General features: G+C 35.7%; 1 protein-coding gene across 1 annotated transcript in view; it reads right to left on the bottom strand.

Moving 5' to 3' along the window:
* The window catches only part of RNGTT (RNA guanylyltransferase and 5'-phosphatase), a 197,704-nt gene that overhangs the window by 29,636 nt on the left and 154,340 nt on the right, over positions 1-13,728 (bottom strand). Inside the window, exon 14 of the mRNA XM_067294005.1 lies at positions 3,766-3,832. Within this exon, the coding sequence (XP_067150106.1) occupies positions 3,766-3,832 (67 nt within the window). The remainder of the gene's footprint in view (positions 1-3,765; positions 3,833-13,728) is intronic.

Below are 13,728 nucleotides of genomic sequence, written 5' to 3'. Positions count from 1 at the left end.
AAAACAAAATATTAAGAACATATCACTATTTCCAAAATAGTCTTTTCACCGTAACTGTCTTCCTATTCTATTAAATTGAACAGTTCTATTGTGAACAAAGTAGTATTTATAATATAACTTTTTAATAACTACTCTTAAAATAAATCCAAAAATAAAATAGCAGTAATTAATCTTTATTTAAATGATAATTTAATGTGTTAAGAGCCCAAAATGAAACTGGTCATTAACTCAAGAGTAAAGACTACCAGAAGATTCATTACTGATTAATAGTGGAGAACACAGCGTACTGAACAGCTTCCTTTAATCCCAGAAGCAACTAGAAACTGAACTGCAAAAACTTTCAGTCATAATGAATTGGTGAAGCAACATAATTTTCTTTAGAGAAGTTATAATTACCAGATACAGTGTACCTAAGTTTTCATTTTAATCTACACTGATCAAGTCTCTCTTTTAAAAACATCTGGAAATACATATCATGAAGACTTCTTGTTCTATAAACAGTTTAAAAATCCTATAACACACTCCTTCATCAGGTGACTATTGTGTATGCTGGAAGAATTAATTTAATCACTTCTAATAAACACAAAATTTATATGATAAAATTGTTGCTTTAGTAACTTTATAGTTAGTAAAGATTACTAATAACATTTAATGTAAATGGATTTAAGAAAGTTTGCCAGTTAATCACACGGGATGTCAATATTTTATTTTGCTGATCGAGATATTGATCTTCAGAAACCTTCTTAATTTTATCCAGTTTGTAAGAGAGAGATATTTAAATATGACCATACTTAAGATCCAAAAAAAGCTGAAAAATCACTGAATTGCTCCTAAGTTGTTTGCATGGACATGTAAGTATGTAACAATAACTACTAATGAATGTTTATATAGAACTACCTAAATGTGAAAAGATATAAAAAGTAAACATATTTACAGTGAAACTGTTCTACAAACCCTTTGAACAGATGCTGGAGTTAAACAAAAAAAAATAGAACAATTCAATTTAGAAACAGAATAAATAGTAAGAGGAACTATCCTATATTAAATTAGTTAAGGGCTCTGTACCAAGAACTCCTTTCAAAGCAGTAATGTACAAAATCCTATAATATCTATGAACAGTCACATAAAACTACATTACTGGAAAGAAAAATTCCAGGCAGATTTGTCTTGTTCTAGCCAAGAGAGCACTCTTTTTCCATTTCTTCTAATTTACCTGCTATCAGATCCAGGATTCAAAAACTTCAGGAATGAATACTTCACATTCCTTTTGTATTATGAAGTACAGAGATCAAACATCTGACACTATCATTGATATGACGTAAAGCAAGACAGGAGGAAGGAGATAAGGTAATTTCAGTTAATATAACCACTTCATCTATGTCTCAGAAACATTATAAATATTAATATGTATAAATATTAATGAATTATTGCATATGAGAAAAAAAGACAGAGAATAATGGTCTTAGAAAAGATGTTAGTATTTCAAAAATCTTTTCCCAGACTTGCCATCTACAAACTTCATCAAAGACACTGTGCAATTATCTGCCTGTATAGTTCTGGCAAATCAGACTTGTTTGCCTTTGGGCAGGGATACTTTAATAAGGAGTTTCTCTCTTTCTCTCTCTGCAGTTATGTACATGTACATAAACTGAAATAGGAATTTTTGAGTACTAACATGGCAGTTTATATGTCTAGTATGAATATTTCAAAGACCTGGTAACATTCCTATTTGTCTTACTGAAAGGGCACTAAAATGCATTTGAAGTACTGGTGTATAAAAATGGTTCACTTTGAGCAATAAATCTTCATTGACAGAGGAGCACAGTGGTTTTGTACATTCCTTAATGCACAATTTTGGCAAGAAATGCCTAACCTTAATAGAATACCTTAAAACTCGTGATGTTTGCAAATGAACATGAGTGGGTAATTTATATCACAAGAGAGACCAACATATCACACAGTGAGCAAAAGCAAATCTAAACTAAAAGGTTACAAAGAATCAGTTTTAAGTATATACCAGGACAAAGTTTGGTTCACAGGTCTTTAACTGATGGAATTATTAGCAACCACATATTAAAGATTTGAATAACTACTGAAGGAAGAATTAAAGAAACTCATGTCAACAGTTCCTAAAGAGCATTGTATATCTCCAGAACATGTAAGTTTATTTTAGCAGCACCAACTCCTATGGTAAAATATCACTCCCTATTTTTTGTTGAAGATATCTAAAAAGTTGGAACTCCATCACTGTATACCAGCTCCTCCTGTGGAGCAGCTGAAGTCTCTCTAGAATCTCCAAACAACCAGATAGAAGTCTCGATAAAAAAAGCTCATATCTTTGTTAATTGTATACCACTTCCCAGTTGCAGCTAATAATATAGACCATAAAAAAAAATGTTTCTGAGACAAATTAGCTTACCATTTTAGGATTACCTTTAGCACCAGAAACTAAGCTGAGCAGCAGTGTGCAAATTTACATCTTACTGATGAAGAACTATCCTTCTGTAGTTCCAAAAATAAATGCTACGCTTTAGAAAGTACAGCCATGGGGAAATAGCTCCTTTGAACATGTTTATGTAATCTACAAATAAATTAGCGGATAAATAAGGCTTTGTTTTCTCTAGGTAGTAACAGAAAGCTATTCTGAATATCCAAAGTGTCTTTTCTGTGATAAACACAACACTTAGGATGAAAACACAGTGGTACATTAATAGAAAGTCACATATTAATCTTCTCAAACTAAAAATATGTCAAACATTTATCAAGCATCACACCATAAATAAGGTATGAATGGGAAACAAAGCAGAAAACATTGCTGTGCCCGTATCTTGAATACTGTATTTGCCAGGTACGGTTGGGAATGCTGTTCTTCAGTACTGTAATTAGGGATGGCAAAGGAACACATTTAAGTTTTAGAAATTAAGTTGCATTTCGATGTGAAAAAAAAAACCCAAGGCATTTAAAATTCAGAGAGGCACAAGTGTGTGCACACGATGCGGGGGACAATGCTGCCAACAGTGCAGAATACATAGTGATTACAGGTATGATTTGGGACAGGCAGACATTTCTGCATTGCAAAACAAATACCACATTTCCACATCCCAGTGTAACGACCAACATGCTAATGGCTCTCTCTCTTTGCCCTAAGAAAAATCCCAAAGAAACTGTCATGAAAATCAATCCATATCCTCTTTCAAAACAATTTTTGTTTGCAAGGGACATGACAATAACTAATTAGCAACTGGCAATTAGAAATGTGAAACCATTATAGGTCAACTTTGACATTATAGGTCAAAAAAAAAAGAAAGAAACAATAAGTCACAAAAGACAAATTTATTTCAGCAACTGCATGAGCCTTTCATAATAAATCTAATAATACTGGGAATACAATCTGTGCTTTTAATGCAATGTCTTCCCTGTAAGGAGCTCTTGAAGAATTACAGAGTTCCAGAAGTGGCTTTGTTTTGAAATGACAAGGTAATCAAAAAAAAGAAAAAAAAAAGGAACATTTTCCTTCTGGTAATTAAACCAGATTCAAAATTAATCAAAAAAAGATGATAGGAAACACTACACACTTTGACACGCTAAGTACATAGATGTAACTAGAAACAAACCCAGAATATGGGAAACATCACAAAAATAACAATATTACCCACTGTTTTTTCTGAAATTGCATTGATACACTTGAAGTTTTTCTAAACCAAGACTTAAAACAAACAAAAGTGAAATTAAGTAGCTCCTCCCCCCTCAGCTTGTTAATCGTACCTTAATTTGTGCAAAAGGTCTGTCAAAGTTTCCAACATAAAGAAGACCAACATTCTGGGTGAGTAGCCTAGAAAAATGAAAAGAATCTTTTAAGATATCACTTTACATTCACATAAGCTTTCTGCATCTCCAACAGCTATTGCTGAACTGCAGCAGGGCAACCAGTTTCATTACGTTACAGCAAGATCTACCTTTGCAAACACAGTTACAGGATTCTACTCTTACTAGTGCAAAAGGAAAGGCATGCATTAAAGATGGATGTGCCCTAGTAATTTGGGTTTATTGTGCAAGAACCTCTTCAACAAAGTAACTTCCCGGGCTCCTTTGTGATGGATGTCACTCAACGACATGCAAGAGCGGCAGGGTACATGTCTGTTCCATTCATGAGACACCGTTAGAGACAGAGGAGCAGCAAGAGAAAAAGACAAGTGTAAACACATTCAGAGCAGCAGGCCTAAGAGTTAAAACAGATTAGGACAAATAAAAGTATGTAGAGTAACATGAAAGTGACAGCACTGCAAAAAGAGAAATAACAAAAGAATTCCTGCTGTATTTTCTAATGGCTCCCTAAATAAAGAGAGCATTAGACACAGTTTGTGCTGGTTATTCTCTAAGACAGTATGTACACTAGCAATATGCAGAAAGACAGTGGGGCAAGCGGATTCAAAGGAGTGGTGGTACTTCTGAATAAAAGTTAGTCTGATTTCTGCAAAGACTGTGCAAAAAGTCAATTTTACTACAACACAAAACCCAAACACCAGAGGAGCATTAGGGTGCCATTCCTAAGAAAATGAAGACAAAAACAACATTGAAGAAAACTGACCAGCTAACAGTGTAACAGAATACTGTGCTGTCAAATGGTAGAATCACTGTGTTGCTATTGCTAAGCAAAGGCAGAGCTGTCATCCCCTCTCGCTTAGCAGTTCCTAAAAATCTTGGTCTAGAGTGCAGAAACCCCATAAGGAGAATGGATTGGTGACAGACAACTGAAAGAATTTGTGCTTTGATTAAGAGAGACATTCATAGCCCATCATAATCTTCAGTAGCTCCAAGTCTACATGAAGTTATTAAACACTATATTTCCCTTTGATTCTATATCCCATTCGCCCTAATAACAAGGCACTACACATAGACTACATTTCCTCCCAACTAGAAATACCCAGAAAAAAGTAGGAACACAGGCGTCATTCTGCTCAAGTCTAACAGTTTAACTGAGCTATCTCTTTTTAATAAGATACTTATATTTTTATGCATATACATCATAAATATGTATTTTAAATTCATAAAGAGCTGCAAGTTTTTTCTATGTATAAACTTGTCATTTTTAAACTAATTTCTCACCATCTCCAGACTTTTTTTTTTAAAAAACAAAACAAAACAAAACAAAAAATTAGATGGCAATAAATCTTTGTTTTGGCCTTCATTCCACACAATGAACACATGCTACTATGGTTTTGAGTCTTCTCAGTTCTCATAACATATACGATATACACAACTTTAAACTGGTTCCGTAACAATGTGCACTGGTGCAACTCCGCAAGATGGCAAAGTTGAAGCAGTCAAGTATATAAAACAGTAAGTAAGCAGCGGTGTCAAACTGTGTATCATCTTCAAAATCCTTTTGTAACTAGATAGTGTATACAAAAATATCCTCGGGATTGACAGGAATACCCAAAGGAAGGAAAGATTAGTAAAGATTGGAGAAAGTCAGTCACAGCACGGGCAGGCAAGTAGCTAGCTTCCATATATTTGGCCCATTAATGTGCCGGGCTCAGTCTGGAAGACTTTTACTGTTTCGCAATGGTTCTGCAGTATTGACATAAGGAAGTCAGGATAAGCTTGTCAAACTCATTTTTAGTCATGATAAATCAAATTCATTCCGAATGCAAGTCTCTGGAGATGAAAAAGCCAGCATATTGATCAAACCTTTTTCCAGGAGCATAAAGCAAATTCAGAAAATATTTAAGGGTTTTCTAAATGAAAAGAAATGTATGTGAAATAATTAGTGGCAACTGGTTAAGAGAGAATCTATAAAAAGCATTCAAGGAATGTCACTAAATGTGAGAGAGGGATATCTTAAAGCAACAAAGTATTTTTAAAAAGAAGAGCAAATAATTTTTGTAAGGCAGAGAAGGAAAAAAAATTTACCAGCTGCATTTCTATTAAGGGACATAAAGAAAAAAAGATATACAGTGTGATTATTCTCTCATGGTCATGTTGTTTTCTTTACAGAATAGAAATGTAGGATCATTACAAATTTGAGTCTTTAGGAAGGCTTCATTTATAAGTAATGAACACCTAGTGAACCTCAGGACTGATCTCTCCAAGAGACCTCACAGCTGTCTATATTATTTAACTTACTGTTAGTAGTGTACATCCAAAATCTGTAAACATACTGCAAGGATTGCTTCCCTAAATAGATTGATATGGACACAGAATTACAAACTTACTACTATTTATTCTCAATTCACTATCTCAGCTGAAAAACATTTCACTTTTTTTTTTCCTCTGCATTCACACATCACTTCACAATTCAATGCAGATTTTAGCAAAACATTTAGGGAATGGAAAGTTGCTTGTACTTCTCCTTTGTATTCTCCTTAAACAAAAAGTGGCATAATTTCTTCAGTTTTCAAGACTCCTCTTGAGTTCTGAAGTTCAAAATTTATATCACTAACATGCAAAGCTGCTCAGTTTTCCATATAAGCACTCAATGAGGTTGAAATGAGCATCTCAATATGATCGTAATTTTGTCTCCAGAAATACTCTGTTTTTTTTCCCCTCAATTGGTCTGAGCAATTAAAAAATTCCAAATCTCATGACCAGTATAAACTCATTTACTTCAGGGTCCTTCTTATCAACACAGTTCACACTTTGCAGGGATTGGGCTCGCATAGAAGAGCCTGGAGAGGCGAGAAGAGTGGAGTAAGAGACACTGTGGCTCTAGACCAGCCAGTCTACGGCAAGAAAGTTACTTCCCCCTCAGTAACCACCACTGGCAGTATCAAAAAAGCTATGTGCATCAAAGAGAGGGACAAGACAGAGCAGGATGTGTCAATCTCCATCTCACCCCTAGGAACTGGGCTCAGTTGATCTCTAAACTGCTCAATTGATCATTAAGATGTGCTTCTCACCCATGAGAATGTTCAAATTATACTTAGCCTTTCTTTTTGTTCTTCTTTACGGCAATATAAGGCTGCATCTTTTAAGTACCTAAAATTAACTTTATACCATATAGTTCAACATGTCTAAATTGATATGGATATTCTCTCCCTAGTGCTCAACTAATTACTCTTTTAGAATAACACGATAAACATTTGCTTTTGAAGACTTCTCAGCTGTATGCAGCTATACAAACACTTATATGTTTCCTTTTGCCAATGCACTCTTTTAAAATTGCAGTCTACTATTTCTTTTCTAATTTCACATTTGCATAGTTCTATTATCAAAACACCATCAACAGCACTCAGCACCTAACCATGCTAACAGCTGGACATCACCATGCCATTCTTTTCTGTATTTGGCCAAAATCAGTATCAGCTTATGAAATAGTGGCAATAGTATCACAGTGCAATTATCATATTTGAATTCACGTTCAAATAATTACTCCTTAAAATTACAAAACGCAATCATCAAAAAAACATATTGGCAGGTCAACACATGTATTTACTCTTACTTGAAAATCTGTAACAGTATACACAAAGTTGCCTAAAATAATCAGCTTACAGACTGCAGTGTATTTTATTTGTAGTCTATTCTATTCAATATACTATTAACACAATTCTTATTTTTCTGTGAATAACAATAAAATAGAACAAAGAAAAGAAAACACTACTCTGAGAAGCAGTGGCTCCTTAAGATGTGTTATCCATACAGAACATTCCACTGCTGGTACTGCTGTCCCATATACTCAAGTGAGGAGACTCCTAGCCAGATGGGCATATCAGGGCTATACCATTACGTTCCATACAAACAGCATAAAAAATGCATCAGGACCAACTGCTTCTGACTTTTTCCAATATAATGTCCAGATCATAAAGGCCTTCCCAGCACCAAGAAAGGGCTACCATATAGTTACAACCAAATGCCCTATCTTCTGCCTTCAGAATCCCAGACTTGGCCTTTTTTGCACTGCAAAATATATCTGCCTGTTCAAAATCCTACCTGCAGGAGCCAGGTACTATGTGTCCATGAGGGAAGCTAATTGAGGGAGTAGGCATGGTCAGGCAAACCAATACCAAGAAAGTGGTGGCAATAGTGGGTATGAGGAGCAAAATTTCAGAAATGAGGGAATTTGATAAATGGGGGAAACTGAGGTAAATGCAAATATAGGACAGGGCTGAGGGCTCGAGTGACAGGAAATTTGGCATAAGGAGGAGTATGTGACAGCAAGGAATTTGTAACTGAACGGATATGAAAAGTCTAAGGGAGCGACGATATAGCCTGGATTGGAAAGCACTGGGGCAGAGCTCTGGGATAGGAAAGTTTGGTGCATTAGGGGTACTTGTGCAGCAGAGGCTGATTTACCGCAAAGCTCACCCTCCCCAAACACAGCTAACTATGATCTTACTTCGGGAGCTGGGACAGTCACAGTACTGTTGCCCTCTTCCTAACATCATCTTTGGCCATCAGAAGTAGACCTATCCTTGACTATGGACTTCATAAGCACAATGCATTCCAAAGAAGATTGGTCACCTTCTCTTCTCCATACATATTCTATTTCTGGTAATAACTTACTAAGAGTTGTCTATTTCAGATGAAGGTGGGCATTTCAAGATATCCTCAACAAAGATTCAAGCACAGCTCACTGACATAAAATGCTTCGGACAATAAGCAGTAAGTACTTCACGAAAGTAGAAAGCAGGCATCAAACAGTTCCTCCATGTACTGTTGAGAGATAGGCTTCAAGGATACCACTTGAGCTTGATCAGAATCCTAAACATTTACCCCTTCAGACTCGAAGCGTCATCTTGCAAATCTATGCTGGCTATCCCACAGTGCTATGCAAACCACTAGTCTGAAAGCGTATCTTGAGACTGGTTCACGCACAGTTCATCTACCAACTGCTAGATTTCCTCTGGACTATCCGCATCCTAGTGTTGCTGTGCAGAGTATGGAAGAAACTTTCCAGAAAGGAGCATGCACAGAAATAAAGGGAGCAGGGGTGGAGCTAGGAGCCGCTACCTCTCACAGGAGCAAGTTACTGCAGATTAGCTGAACGCGGTAACTTGCTCCTGTGCGAGGCAGCAGCTCCTTTGCTTGCTCTGTTGCAAGGTCTGTGGTGCATTGTGCAGGAACACAGCCAGTGCTGGGACTTGCAGTTCTAGCCAGCAGCACTGAGGTCAGACAGGCTTGGAAAGCAGGGAGTATGGAGTGGAAAATACAGGGTGTGCAGTAGATGGGTTGAAGAGAGGTAAGGGGCATGGCTGCATGGCTTTAGAAAGGTTAAGTGTGCAGTAGGAAGACAAAGTACAGGGACAGTGGTTTGAGTTACATGTTTTTTCAGGAGGAAAACTGCCATGAAATAGGCACAGTATCAGAGGCATGCAGAGTGGCCTAGAGCAATGCTTCAAGTATCCACTATCCCTCTGAAATGGAAAATGTAACTTCTTCCTTAAATTCACACAATAATGCATCATCAAAATCCAAGAACTGATGACAGGTCATCAAATAATATCTTGCAGCATCTGTTAGTAGGCAATCCTAAAATTTATCTTGATGTACATTCTAGTTGATGAATAGTTCATCACTCCACATAAATCAAGTCACTCAATTCTGTATTTTTTTGTTTTATTCTTGACTGCTGCCTGCTTCTTTCACTAGCTTTTGCAACCAAAAAGCCTGATTCTAGACAAGTAAACTGCATACCAGTAGACAGCACCTGGTGCTTTTTATCTGGGTTTTGGGTGTCTTTTCTTCTTCTTCTTCTTTTTTTTTTTTTTTATTAAGAACTCAATAGTGCCATAGTCTGCTGTCAAGGCTTTGTTAAATCTAACAAGACCTCACTGTTATGTTATATCAGATAACCAAGCAAGTTAGGCAAGTACTTGAGTGCATTCAAGATTGCAGAGAAACTTCTAAAAACCTCAGCTTCATACCTGTGGAATCTGTTCTTCTAATGATGGTGTAGACAGAAGTGACTGCTTTCATCAACAGATGAGGAGCAGCACCCAGCACGATTTGCTCTGCTACTGAAAAGAACTCTCGTCAGATCAGAGTTTTTTGGTTGATCAAAGTGGTAGATTGATACCTGAAACATCCTTAGTGTCCGCGTGGAAGGAATTTCACCGTAACAGATATGATTATATAGAAATACCAATTCCACTGATGAGATAGCGGGATTAAGATGCATGTCCTAGTTCCATCTTACAGTCAGAAGCAGCAAAAGACAGCTAAAATAGGGCTGGGATCTGATCTAACTACTTTGTCCTCCACATATTGCCCAAAGACATTTGCAGCCTTCACAGAGTTTGTTGGTCAAGAGATTCCAATCCTGATAACACTTGCTTCACATCTATTCCACGTTTGATACAAAACTGAAAGAAAAAAACCCCTGACATTCCAAAGTGCCCTGACTGACCTTTGTGCACAGCTTTATCTTTATTAGTAAGAATATCTCAGCATATGCATTAGTGGATGATCAAGGACAAAAACGGAATATAACCAATTTAATACACAAATGGGACAGTCAGATAAAATTTAAGGAAAATCACTGTAACCACACTCACATTCTAAACCCCCATATTTAACATAACTATATCCCTAAATCCCTATATCAATAGGGATTAATTATGGTCTGAATGCTTCTATATTTTATTTTAAAATACACCATTTTTGTGATAGGAGTATACAAAGAATTCCAGTGTTATGCTCCATATATGCTTTTAACTATTTTTAAAAGTTGTTCCTGATGCATTATCACATTTTAGGCAGAAATAATTGTTGCAAGTTACAAACATTGAAGAAAAGCAGTCCCAAGAACAAAAGTAACATCCTCATATATTCAGTAAGTATATTTTCAAACATCATTTGAACAGTTTTCACAAATACCTTTGAAGATAAAGGTAACAACATCATTTTACAAATTTTATACCTCATTATACAAATAAATTATCCTAGTATGTCATTATTACAGACTAAGGCATGAATGCAAATAAAACCTCATGCCATGGCAGAGAGGCCACCATATTCACAGGATGCTGTTGGCACCCTCTTAAGAATAGAATAAATAAACTGTATTTCTCCTGTGTTCACTTAAACTGTCAGGTAGAACTGTGCACTCTGCTGCAATACCTTAACCAAGGAAAGAGAAGCAGTTTCTTAAGCAGTCTCTTAAGCCATAATTTTGATTCTACTATAGTGACATTACAATTATGTTTTGCTTCTTGCTTAGGCTAGTTATTCTTCGCTGCTTTTCAACTCTTTTTATCATGTAGTAATATTTCTAGAAATACTAAATTGAAAGAACATGCAAGAAGAAAATCAGAAAAGCATAAACACTAAATTATTAAAAATTGGTATTAGGGTCAAAATAATTAACTTTCTATATTCAAAATAATTTTATTTTTTATTTTATTTTATTAATTTATTTTACAGACCACCATAGGAAAAACACTGAAAATATTATACTAGGTTATTATAAAATATAAGAGTATACAAAAGGAACCAGTAGAAATTCTGAAAAAGGCTAATATCAGTACAAGGGTAAGCTTGTGAGTTTTAACTGAAATGCATATATAGTTAGCAAATAATATGCATTTAATTTTGCTTGAAAAGCATACAGAGCCAAAGAACTTGAGAGCAGAAACAAAAACATGACAGTTTTGTATATGTAGTAGTGAAGATTGCACACAGAATATTAACAGATGGAAAAGCAGCAGCTTCACATACAAGACAGAAGAGCTCCTTCCTGCATTCTACAGTGCAGTCATCAAATCACCTTTTCAGGCTATTGCTAATACTCTAACACAAATTTTTTACTCACCAGTCATGCAAGAGTGTTTTTTGATGAAGGAATGTAAGCTGTTCTAGTAAAACCATCACGGAAAAGAGCAGGCAAATAGGCTGTGTATCTGATTTCGGACATTCTTCCTCAAATTAGAGCACACACTGACAAAACTGTAAGGTAACTAGGAAAGATACTAAGCACAGTTACTTCCATGGTAAAGATGGAAAAAAAATGGGTTTGTACTCAGAGGGGAAAAAGGTTGAGAAGAAATACAGCTAAGTAGTAAGGACAAGACTGTAAATAATTTTACAATGCTAAATTCTATCTCTGGAATAAAAGATCCCCAAAGAAATTTAAGCAAAAGCTTTTCATTCAGTGGATTCTGAATTTGCAGAACATCTTAAGTCAAATTCACTGCAAAATCCATTAACACAAAATTGTAAATAAGTATTCATGGAAAAAAAATGCACTGGATAGCACAAACCACAGACTTCAACTCCCTCAGCCTTCCTACCACTAACAGCTTTCCAACAGTGCACATTGTTAGTCAAATTAATAACAGTGCTGCTTTCTGAAACACACACAACTCAGAGAAAATATCAATGTTACATGTTAATTGCCCTTCACAGGAAAAGCTCCTATGCATGGTATTTTACAGGCTTCATGGAACTACCTCAATCTTTACAGATAATAGGAATCTAGGAAGTAACTGATCCCTGAAAGACATACTTCCACTGAATAATGTAACCAATATTATGTATCAAATGCAAAAAAAAAAAAAAAAGGACATTTAGAGAGCTTGAATTGGAAAACAAAGATGTATTCTCTCACTCATATTTGAGGTGATGGTCTGTAAGTGATCCTGGAAAAAGGAAAAAACTGACCAATATCAAGGTTTACTTAGAATTAGGAGAGCTTAAATAGCATTAGTTTTGATTATAAGCCTTTGGCTGTTTGTTGGGGGGGGGGGCACTTTGTATATGAATGCTTTCCTAGAGAGGGAGACTTTTAAGAAACACTCTTGTACTTTATGAAGAAAAACATACCAGATGTTTCCAAAAACACTTCCTTCTGTTTGCTGCATTTATATCTAGTGCTGATAATACGTTTGTGATAATATGCTGATGTTTGTCCAGTCTTTGCCTTACAAGCAAAGCACATAAAGAAGGATTTTTACTACATTTACATATACCTTATCTAAGAAAAGTAGAAAGGAAAAATAATAGAAAGAAAAAGTACCTATTAAATAATCATGTCCATTCCTCCACCAATGGAATATTATCCCCTGTAGTATAATGAGCAATTTGGCCAGGCTGGCCATAAATTATTTGAAAAAATGAGGCTGCTTGCCTTTTCCTTTGGGAGATTGTTATGTAGTCTAAGAGAATTCACTAATAGAACCTATTTCTGAGAGTAAACCTCAGTTTTTCTTTCTGAATATCAGGCCTTTTGCCTCACTGAAACATAGGGCAGGAGTTAGGAAAAAGGAGGCACTATTCCCAATTTTACAAAAGACATCCTGTGTGACATAGACTGTGCAGCAACTCTGCACAGATTTATCTACATACCACAAAATAAGAGTACTCACATACACCAGCAGCAGATTAGCTGAACTGTAAATCCACATTCTAGTTTGGCCCTAGCGTCCTGTCTGCTTGACCATCTTTTGAAGTAACACAGACCACAATATTAGCAAATTCAACACAGAGAATTAAGGTAAAAATTGACACTGTGACACTAAACTTTACAACAGGAGATTACAATAAAACAAGGAGTCTAGTTACAGAGGTTCCAAAGTTGTAATAAAGACATTTTAAAAGTGTCTCGGAAGCTACATGAGAAAAATAGTTTTCTATTAGCAAATAGATAAAGAAGAAACAAGGGGGCCAAGGCAAAAAAAATAAAAAATAAATAAATAAAAATCTCAGGTATATCCAAGCACAAAGCTTTTAAAAAATTCAGTAGATTCACTTGATCATGTGGAACTACAAGGAACAATTAATGAAAACAGGGAC

The sequence above is a fragment of the Apteryx mantelli genome, chromosome 3, assembly GCF_036417845.1.
Source record: "Apteryx mantelli isolate bAptMan1 chromosome 3, bAptMan1.hap1, whole genome shotgun sequence".
Classification (NCBI taxonomy): Eukaryota; Metazoa; Chordata; class Aves; order Apterygiformes; family Apterygidae; genus Apteryx; species Apteryx mantelli.
Note: the sequence above shows the minus strand (reverse complement) of the source record. Positions and strands in the feature narration are given on the sequence as shown.